The following is a 22,321-nucleotide window of genomic DNA, read 5'->3' on the forward strand; positions in this document are numbered from 1 at the left end:
AGATTTACATATCAATAATGGTTGTGTGTCCAAGATGGTGGAAATTAATCAAAATGTCCAGTCATGGAGGCAGAGAAAAAGGAAACAGGCACAGGAAAAGCCATGAGGTTACAAAAAAGTGTATTATTACAGCTTTAGTTTGAAGATTCAATTCCATCAATTTCCAAACTAAGCTTCTATGCAAGAACATAGGAAACAAGAGATGGGAAAAGAATGTGCAATTAATTTTGTCCCTCTACACTTGAGCCCATATCAAGTGGTTCTAGAGTTGGTGCAGCTGCACAGAGAGGAAAGGGTAACTGAACTGTTACCAAGATCAACGAAACTGAGCAATAAGAATTTGAAGAGCCGGGGATTGTTCACTCTGAGGAATTGAAGCAATCAAAGTTCAAAGTGCCTGAAATTGGTTTATTATTGTCACACGTTCTAAAATACAGTGAGAAGCCTTTTGTTCTGCATGCCATCCAGACAGATCATGCCATACATAATTACATCATGGCAGTAGAAAGAAAACAGAATGCAGAATATAGTGTTATAGAGAAAGTGCAGTGTAGGTAGACAAATAAACTGCAAGGGCTACAATGATGTAGATTGGGAGATCAAGAATTCAAGAGTTCATCCTGGACTCATGGATACGCAATGTGTCCTCTGTTTATCTCTCTCTGTAGATGCTGCCCTACCCTCTGAGTATTTTAAAACTTTAGTTCACTCCTATCCATAAATGCAAGATGTGTAGATGATCAAATTATGTTTATTCACATCAGATAATTGGGACTGTTATTATCTGTTTACAGCAGTTAATTCATTTGCTTTTAGCTATCAATTAAACAGTGAATAAACTTAATAAGTATACCCTTTTTACAAAATAGGGTACGGAAATTATGACCTTGCTATTGATAGACTTATCAATTGTGTATTTATTCACTTGGTTAGTTAATGTAAATGAGATCAGTGTTCACGTTCAGGCAAAGGAACCACACAAAAACTTTTAATGATTGTTTTATTTCACTATTTTCTATTCTTTCCTATATTATATTAATTTTCTTTCAAGGTAAATCAGAATTAATGTTTGAAGTCTTTTGTGATGGACACATTTTATGTTATTTATAAGTTTCTTTTCCTTGCAGTGGGTGTCTTTGTGTGACTGGTGGTGGGAGCAATAGCTCACGTTGAACTTTGCTTATCTTATTCTCAGAAACGTTGCCTGAAATACAAAATATGGATGAAAGTCCCAAGGCACAGTGCAGGTGGCAAAATATAGTTAATGGTCTAAATGTGCATGACATTTAGATCGGGTAATATTGGTAATTCTAAATGATTACAGTAATATAATTCACAGGTGAAAATTAAAACCAGAACATATGAAAAAAATTGCAAATGGCATGGCATATGTGCACACAGCTGCTAATATATCAACAGTTCATTGCATTCAGATAGTATCTTACAATTTAAAGCTTCTTTGATACCTCTTGGCAATGTATTTACAATTAAATCCAAACTTTTCTTTCCTTATTTCACACACATAATCCACTTATAGTGAAAATGAAATAATGGATATGATATTACTGATGATGAAAATATACAGTATATCGATCTTTACCATCCTCACAAAGTACCTTCAGCAAGGGGTGTGAACAGGAATTTAAACCTGTCTAATTTTGGAGGGGCACATATACACAAATAAATGTGGCCACAGTTTCTTAATGATTACAGGAAGACCCAATGCTCCTGATCACCCTTTCCTCATGCTTGGTTCCAGGTAATGAATGAGAATAGATCATTTAATCCTCGAGTTCATTTCTTTCATAATCCAGGTTTAAACTCCAATGTCACAGATTCTGCCTCACTGCCTTTAATCTATTGAAGGAAATTGCTATATAAATACTTCCTTACGGTCTACAATTTTCCAGCATCCTTTCTTCAACAATTGGCTTGAGGATAGTCTCCATAAAAGGCCACATCTTTCACAAACTTAAAGTTGGGACTCCTCACACCTTGACTTGACTATCTATATGTATAATCTGTGAAATTTTGGCCTGAATGCTGGCCTAAATTGCCTTTCAAATCAGTGAGAACATACCAGGAAATTATAGTCTGGTGAGCCTTACATCAGTGGTGGGGAAATTATTGGAGAAGATTGTTAGAGATAGGGTCTACTCACAATTGGAAAAGCATAGACATTCAGGATAGTCAGCATGGCAGGGGAGGTCATGTTTTACAAACTTGATAGAGTTTTTTTGAGGAGGTGACAAAGATGTTCGATTATGGCAGGGCAGTGGATGTATATACATAAGTAAAGCTATCGACAGGTCCCTCATTGTAGGCTGATCAAGAAAATTAAGGCACATGGGATTCATGGAGAGTTGGTAGACTGGATTCAAAATTGCCTTGGCCATAGAAGAAAGAGGGTAGTGGTGGACTGTTATTCTGTGCCCAGTGGTGTTCTGCAGGGATCAGTGCTTGAACCCCTGTTCTTTGTGATATATATGTAAATGATTTGGATGAAAATGTAGGTGGGCTGATTAGTAAGTTAGCAGATGACACAAAAATTGGCAGAGTTGTGGATAGTGAGGAGGGTTGTCAAAGGATTCAGCAGGATGTAGACCAGCTGGAAATATCAGCTTAGAATTGGCAGATGGAGCTTAATCCGGACAAGTGAGAGGTGTTACACTTTGGGAGGTCAAATGTAAGAGGAAAGTATACAGTAAATGGCAGGGCTCTTAGAAACTTTGAAGTAGAGGGATCTTGGGGTCCAAGTCCATAGCTGTCTGAATTCTGCCCTCAGTCTGTAAGGAGTTTGTACATTTTCCCCTTGTCTGCATGGGTTTCCTCCGGGTGCTCCAGTTTTCTCCCACATTCCAAAGACATACTGGTTAGGAAGATGTGGGCATGCTATGTTGGCACCGGAAGCGTGGTGACACTTGCAGGCTGCCCCCAGGACACTTGACACAAAAGGTGCGTTTCACTGTGTGTTTCGATGTCCATGTGACTAATAAAGATATCTTAGAAGTAGATAGGGCAGTAAAAGTGTATGACATATTTGCCTTCATCGGTCAGGATGTTCCTTATAAAAGTTGGGAAACCACGTTGCAGCGGTATAAAGCTTTAGTTAGGCTGTGTTTGGAGTATTGCGTGCAGTTCTGGTTGATGCATTAGAGGAAGAATATTGAGGCTTTGCACCGGGATGTTGCCTGCATTACAGAGTATTAGCTACAAGATAAACTTGGATTTCTTTCTCTCGAGTGTTGGAATCTGAGGGGCAGTTTGATAAAAGTGTATAAAATTATGAGAGGATAGATTGTCAGAATCTTTTTCCCCATGGTGGAAGTGTCTAATAGTAGAGAGCGTAGGTTTAAGGTGAAAAGGGACAAGTTTAAAGAGATTTATGAGTAAGTTTTTTTTAAAACATAGTGAGTGGAAGGTGCAGGAAGCAACATTTAAGAGGCATTTAGACAGACACATGAAAAGGCAGGGGATGGAGAGATATAGACCATGTGCACGCAGATGGGATTAGTTTGGATCGGCATCAGTGGTCTAAAGGGCCTGTTTCTGTGCTGTACTGTTCTATTTTCTATAGGAATGTAAGACTTGGTAGATGAAAAAGAGGCAAGGTTGATATAGTTCATTGTTTGCCACACCACTGGACACACAATGCAACAATAATGGAACTAAGAGCAACACACAAAGTGCTGGAGGAGCTCAGTGGGTCAGGCAGCATCTATGGAGGGAAGTGTCGACATTTCAGGCTGAGACCCTTCATCTGGAAGTCCATTGCTCATCAGGCCTGCTGTTCTTACCATACATCATATCTGAAACTAAGAGGCTGATTGCACATTATTATTTTAGTTTGAAAAATTGTCTCATCTGAAGTTGAATGAATCGGTGCTAATTTCTTCCACTAACCTCAAAAGGAGTTTGGTTCAGAGGTTAACCACTTGCTCCCCAACATGAATTTACCAATGTATGGATTCAAAGTTGGCTTGACGTGGAAGTCAGAGGGTTGTGATGGAGGTATGTTACTCTGACTGGAAGTCTGTAACCAGTGGTGTTCCACAGGGATCATTGTTGGGACCTCTTGTTTGTGATATACAAATGACTTGGATGAAAATGCAGCTGATTAGTCAGTTTGCATGTGACACAAACATTGGTGGAGGTGTGGATAGTGAAGAAAGTTGTCAAAGGACACAGCAGGATATAGATCAGTTGGAGGAATTGGCGGAGATATGGTAGATTGAGATTAATTTGGGCAAGGGTGAAGTGTTGCACTTTGGGACATAAAATGTAGGGGAAAGTAGACAGAAAATGACAGAACCTTTAAGAACATTAACGTACAGATAGATTTTTGGAGTCCAAGTCCATAGCTCCCTGAAAGTGGCAACACAAATAGATAAGATGGTAAAGAAGGCATATGGCATGCTTTTCTTCATCAGTTGGGGCATTGAGTATAAGATCAGGAAGTCATGATGCAGCTGTTTAAAACTATGGTTAGGCTGCATTTGGAGTATTATGTGCAGTTCTGGTTGATGCATTACAGGAAGAATGTGGAGGCTTTGCAGAGGGTGCAGAAGAAGTTCACCAGGATGTCGCCTGGATTAGGGAGGATTAGCTATAAGAAGAGTTTGGACAAACTTGGATTATTTTTTCCTGGAGCGTTGGCAGCTGAGGGAGACCTGATAGAAGTATATAAAATTATGAGAGTCATAGATAGGATAGATAGTCAGTCTTTTTCCCAGGGTAGAAATGTCAGATATGGAAGATACAGCTTTAAGGTCCTGGGAGGAAAGTCTGAAGTGGATATGTGGGGCAAGTCTCTGAAAATTTGAGTATGATTATTATTTTGCTTTATAAATATACATCCATCCAAACCAGAGTGAACAAAAGGAAGCTTTAGTAATATGACATCCATAAGAATCCTCAAAAAGAACATGTTAAAAAACATGTGGTACATATTTTCAACAGGAGGTGGGGGAAATTGAACAGAAGCCGTCTTTTTGAAGAAGTGGTATTAGGCTCAGGTACCTGGAACGTGCTGCCAGGGGTGGTGGTGGAAGCAGACATGAGTGGCATTTAAGAGACATTTAGACAGGCACATGAACATGCAGGAAATGGAGGGATATGGGTCATGTGCACTCAGAAGGGATTAGTTTAATTTGGCACCATAGTCGGCACAGACATCGTGAGCCAAAGGGTCTGTTCCTGTAGTGTACTGTTCTGTGAGCATCAACTCCACATGTATTAGGCCGACAAAGTAGCTTATGCATTTACTGAAGAAACAGTCTCCTTTTGAAATCTCTGTTCCTATCATTAAATCAGGCAAGAAAATAGTTCTCTTTTTGAGAGAATTGGATGAGACTTCATTGTGTTCGGGGTGATGCCTAACTTGTTTGAATAGCCTGTTGATATTCACATTCTGCATTCACACATGAAAGTCTTTGGTGCATTGAAACATGAATCAGAGACAAGAAAGGAAAGTCTGGTATGAGGAAAGGTGGGAAGGAGAAAGAGCAACCTGATCCATCTGTCTTTTTCCAAAACAGTGAAGCCTCTGAAAATTTGAGAATGATTATTCTTTTGCTTTATAAATATACATCCATCCAAACCAGAGTGAACAAAAGGAAGCTGTTTGCTCTTTAAATATTCTAGAACTTTTGTAATATGGCATCTGTAAGAATCCTCAGAAAGAACATGTTTAAAAACATGTGGTACATATTTTCAACAGGAGGTGTGGAAAATCGAACAGAAGCAGTCTTTTTGAAGAAGTGGTATTAGGCTCAGGAATTGTGTTTTACTCTGATCCATTTCAGCTACTAAATAACTGCATAGATTAAGTGATTGCCTTAATTTTGTCCATTTCCTACAAGAGATTTTCAGCTCTCCTTTTCTTTCCTGTTGAAATTGAGTCCTTGTATGAAGAGTTACTTTCCACTAACCCTTCAAAATGAATGAGTTCTAACACTCAAAGATAGTAGGCTGTATAACCATATATGGCTTCCTGATTGAGACTGTTTGTCCTCATACAGCATTCATTTATACATCACACACACGGAACAAGAACCCTGGACAGATGTTTCCACTCCCCATTCAGGAGTGATCAATAAAATTGTGGCATTCTTAGCTATCACTACACTCAAACCAAGGATCAAATTTTACTATTGGAAAGAATGAACTTTCTTAGCCATGTGATCAGTTTCATTCGGGATAGTTTCCAGGCACATGCAACTTCATGTGAACTTCTTGTAGCGTGGAAGCAAGTGAGAGGTGACCAATAGCATTTCAATGCAATTAGGAAAACTGCAAGACAGCAAAATGGAAGAATACAACTTCACTCTTGGTGAGTTCCTGACCTCATTCAGGTCGACTAGAGGGAATGCCATATTAGATCTAGTATTAGGTAATGAACCGGGTCAGGTGATAGATCTATCAGTGGGCGAGCATTTGGGGGACAGTGACCACTGCTCCCTAACCTTTAGCATTGTCATGGACAAGGATAGGAGCAAAGAGGACAGGAAGATATTTAATTGGGGAAGGGCAAATTATGAGGCTATAAGGCTAGAACTTGCGAGTGTGAATTGGGATGACATTTTTGAAGGGAAATGTACTATGGAGATGTGGTCTTTGTTCAGGGATCTCTTGCAGGGTGCTAGGGATAGATTTGTCCCGGTGAGGCAGAGAAGGAATGGCAGGGTGAAGGAACCGTGGGTGACAAGAGAGGTGCAACATCTAGTTAGGAAGAAGAAGGCAGCATACATAAGGTTTAGGCAGCAAGGATCAGATAGGGTAGCAAGGAAGGAACTTAAGAAGGGGCTGAGGAGAGCAAGAAGGGGACATGAAAAGGCCTTGGCAAGTAGGGTTAAGGAAAATCCCAAGGCATTTTTCACTTATGTGAAGAGCAGAAGGATGACGAGAGTAAAAGGTAGGCCCGATTAGAGACAAAGGTGGGAAGATGTGCCTGGCAGCTGTGTAAGTGGGCGAGGTCCTCAATGAATACTTCTCTTCAGTATTCACCAAGGAGAGGGGCCTTGATGACGCTGAGGACAGTGTTGGTAAGGTTAATGTTCTAGAGCATGTTGATATCAAGAGAGAGGATGTGTTGGAGCTGTTAAAAAATATTGGACAGATAAGTCCCTGGGGCCTGATGGAATATTCCCCAGGCTGCTCCGCAAGGAAAGGGAGGAGATTGCTGAACCGTTGGCTAGGATCTTTGAGTCCTCGTTGTCCATGGGAATGGTACTGGAGGATTGGAGGTGGCAAATGTTGTCCCCTTATTCAAAAAAAAGTAGGGATAGTCCAGGGAATTATAGACCGGTGAGCCTTACATCTGTGGCGGGCAAGCTGTTGGAAAGGATTCTTAGAGATAGATCTATGTGCATTTAGAGAATCATGGTCTGATCAGGGACAGCCAGCATGGCTTTGTGAAGGGCAGATCATGTCTCACAAGCCTGATAGGGTTCTTTGAAGAGGTGACCAGGCAGGTTGATGAGGGTAATGCAGTAGATGTGGTCTACATGGATTTTAGTAAGGCATTTGACAAGGTTCCACATGGTAGGCTTCTTCAGAAGGTCAGAGGGCATGGGATCCAAGGAAGCTTGGCCATGTGGATTCAAAATTGGCTTGCCTGTAGAAAGCAGAGGGTTGTGGTAGAGGGAGTGCATTCGGATTGGAGGGCTGTGACTAACGGTATCCCACAAGGATCGGTTCTGGGACCTCTACTTCTCATGATTTTTATTAATGACCTAGATGAGGGGGTGGAAGGGTGGGTTGTCAAGTTTGCAGATGACACAAAGGTTGGTGGTGTTGTGGATAGTGTGGAGGATTGTCGAAGATTGCAGAGGGACATTGATAGGATACAGAGCTGGGCTGAGAAGTGGCAGATGGAGTTCAATCCGGAGAAGTGTTAGGTGGTACACTTTGGAAGGACAAACTCCAAGGTGGAATACAAAGTTAATGGCAGGATTCTGGGCAGTGTAGAGGAGCAGAGGGATCTGGGGGTTCATATCCACAGATCACTGAAAGTTGCCTCACAGGTGGATAGGGTAGTTAAGAAAGCTTATGGGATGTTAGCATTCATAAGTCGTGGGATCGAGTTTAAGAGCCGCGAGGTGATGAAGCAGCTTTACAAAACTCTAGTTAGACCACACTTAGAGTACTGTGTTCAGTTCTGGTCGCCTCATTATAGGAAGGATGTGGAGGCATTGGAGAGGGTGCAGAGGAGATTTACCAGGATGCTGCCTGGATTGGAGATTATTGAATATGAGGAGAGGCTTAAGGTGCTAGGGCTTTATTCACTGGAAAGGAGGAGGATGAGAGGAAACAGGATAGAGGTGTACAAAATATTAAGAGGAATAGATAGAGTGGAGAGCTAGTGCCTCTTTCCCAGGGCACCAATGCTCAATACAAGAGGGCATGGCTTTAAAGTAATGGGTGGAAAGTTCAAGGGAGATATCAGAGGAAGGTTTTTTACCCAGAGAGTGGTTAGGGCATGGAATGCACTGCCTGGGATGGTGGTGGAGGCAGGTACATTGGTCAAATTCAAGAGATTGCTAGATAAGCATATGGAGGAATTTAAAATAGAGGGATATGTGGGAGGAAGGGGTTAGATAGTCTTAGGTGGGGTTTAAAGGCCGGCACAATATTGTGGGCCAAAGGGCACAATATTATGATTCCATGATCTGAAAAAATTGGAATTGTCAGGGGAAAAACAATCTATCAGACAAAGTGAAAGATCTATGAAGACTACACCAACAAGAGTGATGCTAGGAGAGTTCTTTACACACTCTCATACTGAATCACATTGGTACTGTGTTAAGATCAGGCACAGGATATTTGTAAGATTGGAAGGAGACTGTAAAAATAATGGAATACAAATGCTGGGCTTTGGTTTAATATCCAGAATTTCAGATCTCTCACCTGAGGATGCCTGGAGCATTGGAACATAGTCAGACCAGAATGAGCACTCCGTTTTCTTCAATCCTTTTTTATTTTTCAGTGACATGTCAAATTCTTTGTAGTTGCTGCCATCCATATTATCCAAAAAGCTGAGCCACAGTGGTAGAGTTTCATCAACAGATTTTCTGGAGAAGGAGAAGGGGTAGTTGGGGTTGCTAAAAAAAGGATTAGAAAAGAAGTACTTTAAGAATAGAACACAAGGTTAATTTGTTGAGCTTAAACTACTCTTAGGGATCCCTGCCCATGAAGTACACATGAAGAATTTAAAGAAGGCTCATCCCCTGTGCATCAAAAATTATCTGCAATCAGCATTATAACTGAGACTATACACAGCAGATCAAAGTTAGCGAATAAACAAGTGGAATTTGTGATTGAATGATGTGCATGCTCAGTGGTTGATACTAATGTAATATGGTCGTGAAGGAGCATGGATTGCTTGAACTGACTGACTGTTCTAAAATGATCATTATATTCTATACTACTCAATTTCCAGTTGGATTATACATGTGGAGTCAAGAAGAAGAGCCTCTCTGAAATACTACATGGCACACCAAATTGAGGCATTACTGAATCATCGCTGGCAATTAAAGCCAGCCAATTTTACATTGGCAGTTTCCATTACAATTGTTGACATATTGTTTCTTTATGGGAAGAAAGGTGATAAAAATGTCAAGCAGGTGAATAGGCAATTAAATTCTAAAGATAGCGCAACAGTAACAACAATAACAAATGGTTAAATTTAACGACTTTAACACAGCAAACATTCCAAAGCACTTCACTGAAGTGTTTTTGAACAAAATTAGTCTCTGACCACATAAGGAGATATTAGGACTGAAGACCCAAAATTTGGTCAAGGAGATGGCGTTTAATCGTTGTCTTAAAGGAAAAAAGGGAGGTAGGTATTTGAGAGATGTAGGGAGGGAATTATGGAATCTAGGGCTGTGGTAATTAAATGCAAGGGTGCCAATAGAAGAACAATTAAATTCAAGAATATTCAAGAGACCAGGATATTATAAATTTCATTTACACAGTGTAAGAAAACAAAATTTGTCTTTTTTTTAGTAAATTTAACATAATGGTCCCCAAAGCCAATTCACAATGGGGAGAGGAGATTGATGGAAAGGATGGGTTTCAGAGGGAGTTCTAAATCTGTCTAATTCTTTTCAAATATAAAAGAAGAGAGAAAAAAAAACACACAAATGCATTGTTTGTTAGCTGGTAGTATTGTAATGGATAGTTTGAAAGTCATTTAAATTAATGCTAATGTCCTTTTATGAAGACTATCATAACATTACTGTCTCTTCATTTGTCTTTCCCTCTCTTTTTCTCCCTTTTTTCTGGATTTTTTTATCTCTCTCTCTCTCTATGTCCCTCTCTATTTGTGGTCCTCTTTACTCCTCGTGATCTTTATCCCAGAAGTGGGGTTATGATATAAGAAATCACTACTTACCCCGATTTGACAAAGTTGGCAACGTACTGGATTAATGTGAGTGACAAACTTTTCTCTTGTACTGTGAACACCTGTTCTGACTCGGGTCGGAGAGGCAACCCGAAAATGAACTGGGCCTCTGAGGAAAGACTTGCACTGAAACAGGAAGAGAACATAATCCCATGAGTAGAGGTTAAAAGTTGAATCTATTATGGAAGTAAACCAGACAGTTATCCCTTGGGGAGCCATTAACTTACCTCAGCACCTTGAGACCAAAGAGAGAAGAAAATCCTAACCATATATTTCTCTACAGTGAACATTCAGAATGACATTAATAATCTTGATTTCCTTCATTAGGAGTGTATAGAAGCCAAGCATAAATGGCAGAAGGAGCTCACTACCTCCTAAACCACCCACCTCCCTATCCCACCAAGCATCTCCTACACCAACTGTGACAGAGTCTGCAGGTCTCACATTAGCCTCATCAGTCACCTCAGAACTGCAATGAGTAAGGGGAAGATTGGGCCAAGTCATCAGTAACATATAGTTCAAGAGCTTTGTGACATTCACTGTTTAATCTTACACAATGGGCACTGGAATGTTGGATGCATCTGTCATTTTCCATTCTCCGGACAAGGAGGATGAATCAGCAGTTCTGGTAAAACTCTTTATTAAATACTGTGAGAACAATTAATGATCTTCATCTAAACATGTTCCCTGCTTAAGCAGGGAGTATACAAATGACCGTATAGAATTACAAATATGTTGCTCTTAAGAGGCTGCAGTCCAGTATTAAAGCAACCACAGAAAGACAACTGATAAAATAAATGATGTTAAAATCCAGGAGCTTTATAAAAAGGAAATACAATGAGTTGACTAAACTTTAGCTAGCACAAGTGAAAAGAAATGATTCCGAGACTGAAAGTACAAACTGCAGAGGCATTAAATAGAACTTATATCCTGCCCTGCCACCCACTCCTGCACCTGTTTGTAGAGCTGATGCTGAGGTGGACAATCTGCTGCAGGAGGTGGTTACAACAGCTTGACCTCTTTGTTACTTAAGACCACTGTTAGATAAAGACGGAGGAGGATGGGCTGCGGTTTCGGCAGCACTGGGGACAGATGGCTCACATTAAGGATTCTGGCAGGGCAAGTAACGATGCCACATGTCAGACACATAGCACTTCTCACAAAGAATAACCAATCAACCTGCATCAGATTTACCATTCACACCAATATACTCGCACAACCTTGCTAATCTTTTAGACTCAGAATCATAGAGACACATGGCAATGGAAACAGGTCCTTTAAACCACATTTGGAGGAAGCCAACACAGTCAAAGGGAGAATGTGCAAACTCCACACAGACATCAATGGAGGTCAGGACTGAACCCAAATTGTGGAGTTGTGAACATGTCTGATTCTCAGCAGGAGACTGATGAGATTGAAGTATACAGCAGAATACCTTGTCACACACACATCCCTAAAGACTTCAGATCTCGACATATGGCATCAATAGTGTCTTCCTTACTTTGGGGAATGTGATCATGAGGCTACATTGGACAAATGATGTTCAAGACATTCCATGGGAAAGGAGATATATACTGTCCAATCTGACCAGTGTATCAGTTACCATTTTGGTCCAAATAGAACTTTTTTTTGTCTTAGGCAGTCCCTAAGGGTCAAGGATGATTTGGTTCCATTCCCGTTCTATGGGTTCTGAAGCCAATGTGAGACTTCTAGACTCTGCTACTGGTGGATCATGAGGTTCTCGATGGGGTAGGCAATGGGTAGTTTGGGAGGTGGTACACACCTTCTAGTGCTCATGCTGGGTTCTGTGTACTTCAACTTGAGGTTCTCAAAGCCATCCCAAATGTTATCACCAGGGTGATTCCTGGGAGGTGAGACTGTCATCTGAAGAGAGGTTGTGTTGGCTTGGCCTGTATTCAGTAGAGTTCAGCAGAATGAGACTGGCCACACTGACAGAATGAGACTGGTCATATCTGGATGATGGAATTGATGGCTTTGTGGCCAAGTTTGTGAATGATACAAAGATAGTTGGGGCAGGTAGCGTTGAGGAAGCAGGGAGTCTGCAGAAGGATTTGGACAGGTTGGGAGAATGGGCAAAGAAGATGCAGATGGAATACAGCATAGGGAAGTGTATGGTCATGTACTTTGGTAGAAGAAATAAAGGCATAGACTATTTTCTAAACGGGGAACGAATTCAGAAGTCAGAGGTGCAAAGGGACTTAGGAGTCCTAGTGCAGGATTCCCTAAATGTTAACTTGCAGGTTGAGTCGATAGTAAGGAAGGCAAATGCAATGTTTACATTCATTTTGAGAGGACTAGAATATAAAAGCAAGGATGTAGTGCTAAGGCTTTATAAGGCATTGGTCAGAACACATTGGAGTATTGAGAGTAATTTTGGGCCCCATATCTGAGGAAAGATGTGCTGGCATTGGAGAGGGTCCAGAGGACGTTTATGAGAATGATCTTGTGGATGAAAGGGTTAAAGTATGAGGAGCGTTTGATGGCTCTGGGCGGGGGGGGGGGGGGGGGGGTGGGTGGGGGGTGCGGGGAGGTGGCAGTGGCGGTGGCGGTGGGGAATCTCATTGAAACCTACCGAATATTGAAAGGCCTGGATAGAGTGGATGTGGAGAGGATGTTAGGATGTTTCCAGTAGTGAGAGAGTCTAGGATCAGAGGGCACAGCCTCAGAATAGAAGGACGTCCCTTTAGAATAGAGATGAGGAGGAATTTCTTTAGCCAGAGGGTGGCGTATCTGTGGAATTCATTGCCACAGACGGCTGTGGAGGCCAAGTCATTGGGTATATTTAAAGCAAAGATTGATAGGTTCTTGGTAAGGATGTCAAAGGTTACAGGGAGAAGGCAAGAGAATGGGGTTGAGAGGGAAAATTAAATCAGCCATGATCAAATGGCGGAGCAGATTCGATAGGCCGAATGACCTAATTCTGCTCCTATGTCTTATGGAAAGGTACAACATTCTGATGGAGCTACATAGGCTGGTAATATAGAGGAAATTTATTCAGGCAGAGAGGGCAGGAACTAGGGATCACAGCCTCAGTGTTTGGTTTAAGATATTTAGAAATTATATAAAAAGAATTTTTTTTCACTCAGAGGGTGATAAACCACAGAAAGCAGCGAAGGCCAAATATTGAATGTACTTAAGAGGTAGACAGCTTATTTTATACTATCATTTTTTATAAGACATCAATAGGAAGGAGCAGAAATATGGTATTGAAATTGAATTAGCCATGATCTTATTGAAAGGTGGAGTAGCCTTGAAGGATCAGATGGCCTACTCCTGCCCCCATTTTCTACGTTTCTATGCTTCTTCTCAGTTTCGATTGATCATGGGCTGGGGATTCCCACGAGTCAGTTGGAATGGTCAAGAAAGTTTTGAGAAATCCTTAAATGATTTCCTCCTTTCATCTGGCAACCTTTGGCTCACTCTAATGTAGAACCGGCATGCTACAGTGATCATCAGCACAAAAGACCCAACCGTGGATGTGGACAAGAAAGACTTCTAATTTGACTGAGGAAAAACTGATCCTCCTGGGCAATTTCAATGCCAGGGTTGAAAAGGATGCAATCCTCTGGCAAGATGTGATTGGCAAGGAGGGAGTAGAGAAGGGTAATCCCAGTGGAGTCCTCCTCCTCACAAAATACTTGGAACACAATTGTGTCATAATCAAGACAGACAAGCACAAGACTTCATGGCAAAATCCATGATCCAGGCACCAGCACATGTTAGATTTTGCCATTATTGGAGAAAGAGGCTGCACCAATGTTCATATCACCAACCTGGGCAATTCAGCTCCAGCCAGAGCCATAATTGAGGCCAGTAATGACACTGCCATCAGGTAAAAATGGCAATGATAAGTTTCCATGTCCTTGTTACATCAAAGCAATGAAAGGCAGCTGCCTTTGTGACATTGGCAGCTGGATGTGAATAAAATTCAAAGAATGTTTAAGATCTTGTAGACCTTCTTAGTATAGCTTCTCTTACTCTGTTCAACCAAAAGAAAGGTAGTGAGGGAGGAATTTGCAATTCATCATTAATGCTAAAAGCATGCCTAAATATCAGCTTCCTGTTTGTAATCACACAATGCAGATATGACCTTCAGATAGTTGTTGGTTTAAGATTGTTGCAAGCTGAACACAAAATATCACATACCCCTCTTCCATGTTACTCAAGATGTATCCCCAAATTTATGTTTTCTTTCCCCTTTGTTGGTAACCATGACTTCTTTCTACCAACACTTTAAGCTTTGGAATTCTGTCCCTTAATTTCTTCAACTCTTATTCCTTTTGAAGATAGTCCTTAAAGCCTTTATCTTTGACCAAGGCTTGGGTTAGTTGCGGAAATATCTCCAATCATGACTTGTGTCAAATCTTCTTTGATTGTGACCCTGTGAAGCAGTTTAGGGTGTCTTACTATGTTAAATATGTATATGAAACATTGCTTATAATGTTATCTTAAAACTTGACCTACTTCAGTCTTAACCTCCTTTCCTCCTCTAGCTTTTATCTTCTCAGTTTGGCATCACCAACCACAAAGACAATGATCTTTGTAACTATTGCTTTTAAACTTTGCAGTAAACATTAATCTCTGAAATGAATTTCTTAAAATGTATATTGGAACCTTTTGGAAAGGAGAGCTTCTGAAAAAGAATGATACTGAGTCAAATCTAAACAGCTCCAGCCAATGGCGTTGGTTTGAACCATTGCTTCCCCAGCATAGCTGATACTCCCACCCACCCTCCTCCCAACACAACAAGCACCCTACCCTGCACACTTCCCCCATGCTGCATGTCCTATAATTCAAAATCTCTGCTTCGCATTAGAATACCAGGACTCCTTCTCTGCCTTCATCATCAGTTCTCTATACATATCTTGGATTCTTGCTGGTTTAAGAGAGCCTCATTTCACAATAACAATGACTTTTTGATATCCATATTTCCATTTCCAAAAACAAATTCCTCTTCAATGCCAAACATAATAAGAAGGTTATTTCCAGAAAGTCATCTCAGTATTATATCTTTGAGCAGCTTTCATCAATTAAATACATTTCTTCAAAACAGTAATTGAGAAGTTATTGAGTACTGAATTTATGGGAGATGATACTGCAACTCAGAAGCCAGTGCAGTTCCCCAATGGTAATCAGACATCTTATTTAAAGGGAAAGTATTTTAAACTGAATTGCAATATAATTAAAATATTATTAATATTTAGAAACTTGCTAGAAGCAGAAAATCTTACAGCATAGAAGGAAACCATTCAGGTCAATATGCCTGCGCTGGTGTAAATATCTCTGTGTTAACCTTTGCATTTAGAAGCAGCTCAAAGAAAAATTTGAAATGATTGCTTGTGGTTTATTCCCATTAACATTCTTTGTCTTTGAACTGCTCTTATTTTAGTATAATGCACTAACCAAGGGGAGTGGAAAACCTCTACTCTGAGAGGAAAAGACATGGACAAAAGAAAGGAAAGGGTCGCAAAAGGAGCAGCAGAAGAAAGTCACTAAAAACCAGATAGTAAGGAATAAGGTGGAGAAAGATTAGTTAACAGATCTGGCTACAAAACTACACCTCCATAAGAAGTGAAATAGAGCCAAACATATGCCAGGATGAAGAAGCTTCTCCCAAGATCTAAAGGGGACTGATCATCAAAAAAGCCATACTGGAACTATCCAAGTTCATGGAAAATAAACTTTAATTACTGTGGCATTTTTTGTAAATCCTTATCCACAGAAATATGGGCATGAGAGGCCTATAAAAGGACTGCAATTTTTTTAATGACTGGACTCTTTGTGACTTGGAGCTCCATTTACCTACAACAGGTCACCTAGACTTGTGGTGGTTGCACCTGGAAATTGAATTTGTTGCTGAAGTCATTTGGATTGTTCAGTACCCAAGCAGGTTGCCTTAAATTGATGCTCAAGTAAGATTCATTGGTTGTGAAGGTATGTTTTTGCTGTCCATGGCCGTTCATGCATGGTTAAACATTTTGAAAGTAGTGGCATGTCGTTGTTCTTTTCCATGCATACTCATGCTTTTCCTTATGTTAGTTTAATAGATGGGGAACTCTGAAGGAAAATTTCAGAATTTACACAACCCCCTGTAAGTCCTTAGTTTTCCATTATGATTCATTTTTATTTAAATTGAATCATGTGGTGCACAAAAGCAAACAGTACATTATCTCATTTTGATCTTCTGCTCATTACCAGAAATCACTCCTGTAGAACAGATTTGCAGCCATGATCTGGAGCATGGGTTATATGACCAATATCTGATAACTAGTGAGGACAGTAATGTCATCATTCTAGTTAGCTGATGGCTATTGGATGGACACTTCCCTTTGTGGGGATTGAGGGGAGTAAATATCTATTGTGATCTTCCCAATCATCCAGGAAGAGCCACAGGAATCACAAAAAGATACATAGTTTACATCCATGCCATTTTTCCTGTTTCCATGGCTATACAAATAAGGTTTCCATAGGCAAGTGGGAGAAATGCCTGTGGAAATGTACCACAAAGACCTCCTATACTCTTGAGTAAAAGAATAATCACTCTTGTCTAGGTCATATGATGTGGCATACACCACAAACAGCTTTACCTGGAGTAAATCATGTCGGCAATCATTCCTTGATGAAATCACACCAATCCCAAAATTAAACTGCATGTTTATGACCATGATCATACACCTGACCTCTTCCCAGTACCAGGCATGCACCCAACGATGTCATTATTTGTGTAATGACTTGTTCTGTCTGTACCAACACAGAACATTACAGCACAGTACAGGCCCTTCGGCCCATGACGTTGTGCCAACATTTTATCCTGCTCTAATATCTATCTAACCCTTCCCTCCCACATAGCCCTCCATTTTTCTATCAATCATGTTGCTATTTAAGAGTCTCTTAAATGTCCCTAATATATCTGCCCCCACAACCTCTGCCTGTTGGAGATTGGAGCTCCACACAATCATCATGGATAGTCTCAGTAGAATTTGTAGGACATCATGCTCTATTCATGTTTTTTTTCATAATTTAAAGGGATATTCCATTGGCATTTGCAGATCTTAATGAACATCCTCAGAGCAGAGTGCAGATTACCTTTCAAAGTTCTACAATTTACAGGGGTGTTTCTTCAGCACTTCATAATGGAGGGTGATGGCCCTGTGCAGGAGGCAAAGATATGTCCATCTGTGAAGACCATTCCTACAGAATTCAAATTTTGTTTTCAGTCTGCACAGATATTCTTGACAATTCACATAAATTCTTATCCTCGTTGGATTGGCTTCAAACTGTGACCCACAGCCAACTGAAGGTGCTGTCAGGGAAGGCTGGCTGAGGGCCATGGTTGAGTGTGTAACTTGGGGGCGGGGGGGGGGGGTTGGTGGTGGGGGTTGTGGTGGGAGGTGAATTAGTGACCTCGTGAAGAGGTCATTGATTTCTTGAACCCACACAGCAGGTGAATTTTCAGGGTACTGGGTAGTCAAGGGTGCATTGATCAGTTGGTAGTCTGGCTGCACCACCAATGTTTTACCTGCCAGACCTGGAGCAATCCTGGCTGACATACCTCCAGTTGCAAGTTGGAGACATGTGGGTTTGAAAGTGAGGTTGGGATTGGTGCAGAGAGAATGGAGAGCAGCTCATTGGCCCATCACTCTCCTCACCTGGATTCACATCACCTGCTGGCTCTTGCTCCAACCCTTCCCTCAACCTTTTCATACTAGATATCTTCTCCCTTTCTTTCCAGTCCAGATGAAGGGTCTTTAACTCAAACATCGACAGTCCATTTCCCTCCATAGATGCTGCTTGACCTGTTGAGTCCCTTCAGCACTTTTGTGTTGCTGCACTTGCAAGTGTCTGGCCCATGCTGCCTTCACTCTCTTCCTTGGAGTCAGCTTCATGCACAATCCGAGCAGCTACTCATACTGAAGAGGGGTATGAGTATGGGAGCAGCTGCTGTCGGACAAGTCCACATCTGACATGGAGTTTTTTTAAAGACCAGCTGAGTGAAGTTCAGGATCGGCATGTTCTGGTAAGGAGCAAGGACAAAGATGGTGACGTAAGGGAACCTTGAATGACCTGAGAGGTCATAACTTTAGTCAGGAAGAGAAAGGAAGCATACTTAAGGTTTAGGAAGTTAAAATCAGACTGGGCTCTTGTGAAGTATAAAGATAGCAGGAAAGTGCTCAAGCAGGTGATTAGTAAGGGCAAAAGGGGCCAGGAAATGGTGGTGAGCAGGATCAAGGAGAATCCCAAGGCATTTTATACTTACATTAAGAAAAAGAGGATAACTAAGGAGAGGGTAGGTCCACTCAAGGATAAAGGAGGGAACTTGTGCTTGAAGTCAGACCAAGTGGCTGAGGTACTGAATGGGTACTTAGCATTGGTATTTCTGAGAAGGATTTGGAGGATAGTGAAAACAGAGCGGGGCATGCTAATGTGCTGGGACATTTTGAGATTAAGGAGGAGGTAATACTGTCTTTTTTTTAAGAAGCATTAAGATGGATAAGTCCCCAGGGCCTGATGGCATACAATAAATACATAAATAAGTAGAAAGCAGCAAGAGGAGATTGCTGGGGCTTTGACAAAGATCTGTGTGTCCTGGAGGACTGGAGAGTAGTAAATGTTGTTCTTTTGTTCAGGAAGGGAAATAAGGATAAGCCAGGTAATTATAGGCTAGTGAGCTTCACATCAGTGGTAGGAAAGCTATTGGAGAGGATACTTAGTGATAGGATTTAGGCGCATTTGGAAAGGGATGATCTGCTTAGGCACAGTTAGCATGGCTTCATGCAGGGCAGGTCATGCCTCACAAACCTCATTGAGTTTTTTTGAAGAGGTTGCAAAGGTGCTTGATGAGGGTAAGGCAGTGGATGTTGTCTACATGGATGTTAGTCAGGCATTTGATAAGGTCCCTCATGGTAGGTTGATTTAGAAGATAAAAATACATGGGATCCAGGGTGAATTGCAAGTTTGGATTTGGAACTGGCTTGCCCAAAGAAGGCAGAGTAGGGGTGGAAGGCTGTTATTCTGGCTGGAAGTCCATGACCAGTGGTGTTCCACAAGGATCAGTGCTGGAACCTCTTGTTTGTGATATAGATCAATGACTTGGATGAAAATGTAAATGGGTGGATTAGCAAGTTTGCAGATGACACCAAGATTGGTGAAGTTGTGGACAGTGTAAAGCACTATCAAAGAATGCAGCAGGATATAGATCAGTTACAGATATGGGCAGAGAAGTGGCAGGTGGAGTTTAATCCAGGCAGGTCTGAGGTGTTGCACTTTGGGAGGTCAAATGAAAGGAGAAAGTATACAGTTAATGGTAGGCCCCTTAATAGCATTGAGGTACAGAGGGATCTTGGGCCCAGGTTCATAGTTCATTAAAAGTGGCCATGCAAGTGGATAAGGTGGTAAAGAAAGTACATGGAATGTTTGCCTTCATTGGTAGGGGTATAAGTACAAGAGCAAGGAAATCATGCTGTAGCTATAAAAAAAACTTTAGTCAGACCACACATGGAGTATTGTGTGCAGCTTTGGTCACCCCATTATAGGAAGTATGTGGAGAGGGTGCAGAAGAGGTTTACCAGGACACTGCCTGGATTAGAGGGTGTGAGCTGCAAGTAAAGGTTGGACAAACTTGGGTTTGTTCTCCCCTATTGTGTCAGAGGCTGAAGGGAGGCCTGATAGTGGTTTGTAAAATTATGAGAGGCATAGATAGGGTAAACAGTCAGAATCTTTTCCCCAGGATAGAAATGTCAAATACCAAAGGATATGCTTTTAAGGTTGGGGGGGGGGGGCATGGGGAATGGTGGAGTTTAAAGGTGACATGAGGGGCAAGTTTTTTTTTCAAATGCAGAAATGCAGAGAGTGGTAGTGTCTGGAGTGGGTTACCAGGGGTAGTAGTAGAAGCAGGCAGTTTGGTGGAGTTTAAGAGGCTTTTAGATAGACACATGAATACGAATGGAATGGAGGGATATGGATGATACACAAGAGGAGGACATTCAATATAAATTGGCATCAAGATCAGTGCAACATTGTGGGCTGAATGGCCTTTCCAGTGCTATACTGTTCTATGTTCTAATTGAAGGTACAGGGAATGTATAAATATTTGAAAGATCAAAGTATTATAGGCTATGGGGAACTGGTACAGAAGGAGTGGAGGCCAGCATAGATCAGCCACGTTCATATTGAATGGTTCTAGCTGTCTATAACCCACACACTCAACCCACTGGGTCCTTTATCCCCTCCCCCTCCCATTGGCATCTGCACACTATCCCTCCCTGATCTGGTTCTACTCATTATCTTCCTTTCTTATCAGATTCCATAATAAGCAGCCACCTGTTGTCTCTACTTATCACCTCCCAACCTCTGTCGCTATCACAACCCTCCCCTGCCTCATCTGGCTCCATCTGCAATTAACCCCTCCTCACCTGGATCCACCTATTGCTTGCCAGCTCCCACCTTATCACTCCTCTTCACGTCTATATAGTGGCTACCTCCCCTCTACACAGTCCAGGTGCAGGGTCTCAACCCAAAATGTTGACTATCCTTTGCCTTCACAGATACTCCTTGACCTGCTGAGTTCCTCCAGCAGCTTGCTTTTTGTTCCAGATTCCAGCATCTGTAGTTTCATGTCAACATATTGACTGGCAGAGCAGGCTTGAGGGACCTAGTAGACTATCCTGCTCCTATTTTTTTGTTGCATTCTTAGGGATGTAGGAGACAGCAAGGTGTGTGGTATTTGTGGATGGAGTAACAGTATTTGTGCCCTTAAAATCTGAGAGTGTACTTCTGTGTCTGGATAAGTGGGTCTGTATTAGGCTCTGCATTGGCATGCAACTCACTGTCTTTCCCCTCCCCACTATTGTTTGATTACTCAAGGTTCTCACTCCTGGGGGTCACAGCTCTGGTTTCATTCTGCCAGACCCTTCTAATGGCAGCCCTGGCAGGTCTCTTGACCTCCTGAAATACAGGACCTCACTCTTGGCAGATACCCCATTGACCAGGGATGCCTCAGTGAATTCAGGAGCTCTTTCTCTCCCTGCATATCTCCCTCCTCTATGGCAGCCATAGTGCTTGCTGCTACTGTGTGACCACCAAAAGGAATGAGTCTTTAAGAGCTGAGGCCTTTCTCAGATTGCTCTACAGCAATGTGTTGACAGCTGCATCTAACTTAGTGTGGTCCTTTCAGGAAGTGCACAGTTCCCATTTTAAAGCTTCATTCAGATACAGTTTCAAACTGGTATTTGACCAATTGTCCTTATTTCTTGAAAGAGGCATGACTTGATTCAAGCACAAAATGCATTGATGTTTCAACACAAGAACTAGTGAAATGCAAGGCCTAAATTACTTAAAATGGCACGTTAAAACAAATGGATAAACAGCAAAATATATTGCAGCAGGATGTTCATTCTACAGGACATGAAAGTTGATTTGTGTCACTGCACGGAATTGACAGTTCAAGAGAAAGTGCAACTGTGAGGAGGCAGTTACATCTTCTCTTGTACTGCCAATTCCATGTCATGAAGCTCCTCCTTCAGCACAGTTAAGTTGTTCGACAGGAGAAATAGCAAGAGTTTCTGCAATATTTATCCTTCAATTCTAACAAGTTATATGAAGGTACAAGTTCAGGCCTATCTTGATTCAATCACTCTGAACAACCAAATAAATAACCTCTCATAGCACTAAAGGTATCAGCATTTTACAATGTTCAGTCTCAAGGATAAAGCTGGAACATGTCAAGAGTCAAAAAGAAAGCTAGAAAATTGGAAGTGTTTTTCCAATTTATAAATTCAGGAAGATTAGATTTTAATCAGTTCTTTTGAATTGATCCATCAGGAAGGACAAAAGGTTAATACAAGATTCAAAGTCAGACAGAACATTTAAGAACATGAAAACAGGAATAGACTATTC

General features: G+C 41.3%; 1 protein-coding gene across 1 annotated transcript in view; it reads right to left on the bottom strand.

Annotated features, from left to right (window-relative positions):
- Positions 1-1,003: 1,003 nt before the first annotated feature.
- The window catches only part of tg (thyroglobulin), a 282,508-nt gene continuing 261,190 nt past the window's right edge, over positions 1,004-22,321 (bottom strand). Inside the window, exons 46-48 of the mRNA XM_052023465.1 lie at positions 10,397-10,531; positions 8,908-9,101; positions 1,004-1,204 (exon numbers count right to left, since the gene is read on the bottom strand). Coding sequence (XP_051879425.1) covers positions 1,101-1,204; positions 8,908-9,101; positions 10,397-10,531 — 433 coding nt within the window. The 3' untranslated portion in view covers positions 1,004-1,100. The remainder of the gene's footprint in view (positions 1,205-8,907; positions 9,102-10,396; positions 10,532-22,321) is intronic.

The sequence above is a fragment of the Pristis pectinata genome, chromosome 9, assembly GCF_009764475.1.
Source record: "Pristis pectinata isolate sPriPec2 chromosome 9, sPriPec2.1.pri, whole genome shotgun sequence".
Taxonomy (NCBI): domain Eukaryota; kingdom Metazoa; phylum Chordata; class Chondrichthyes; order Rhinopristiformes; family Pristidae; genus Pristis; species Pristis pectinata.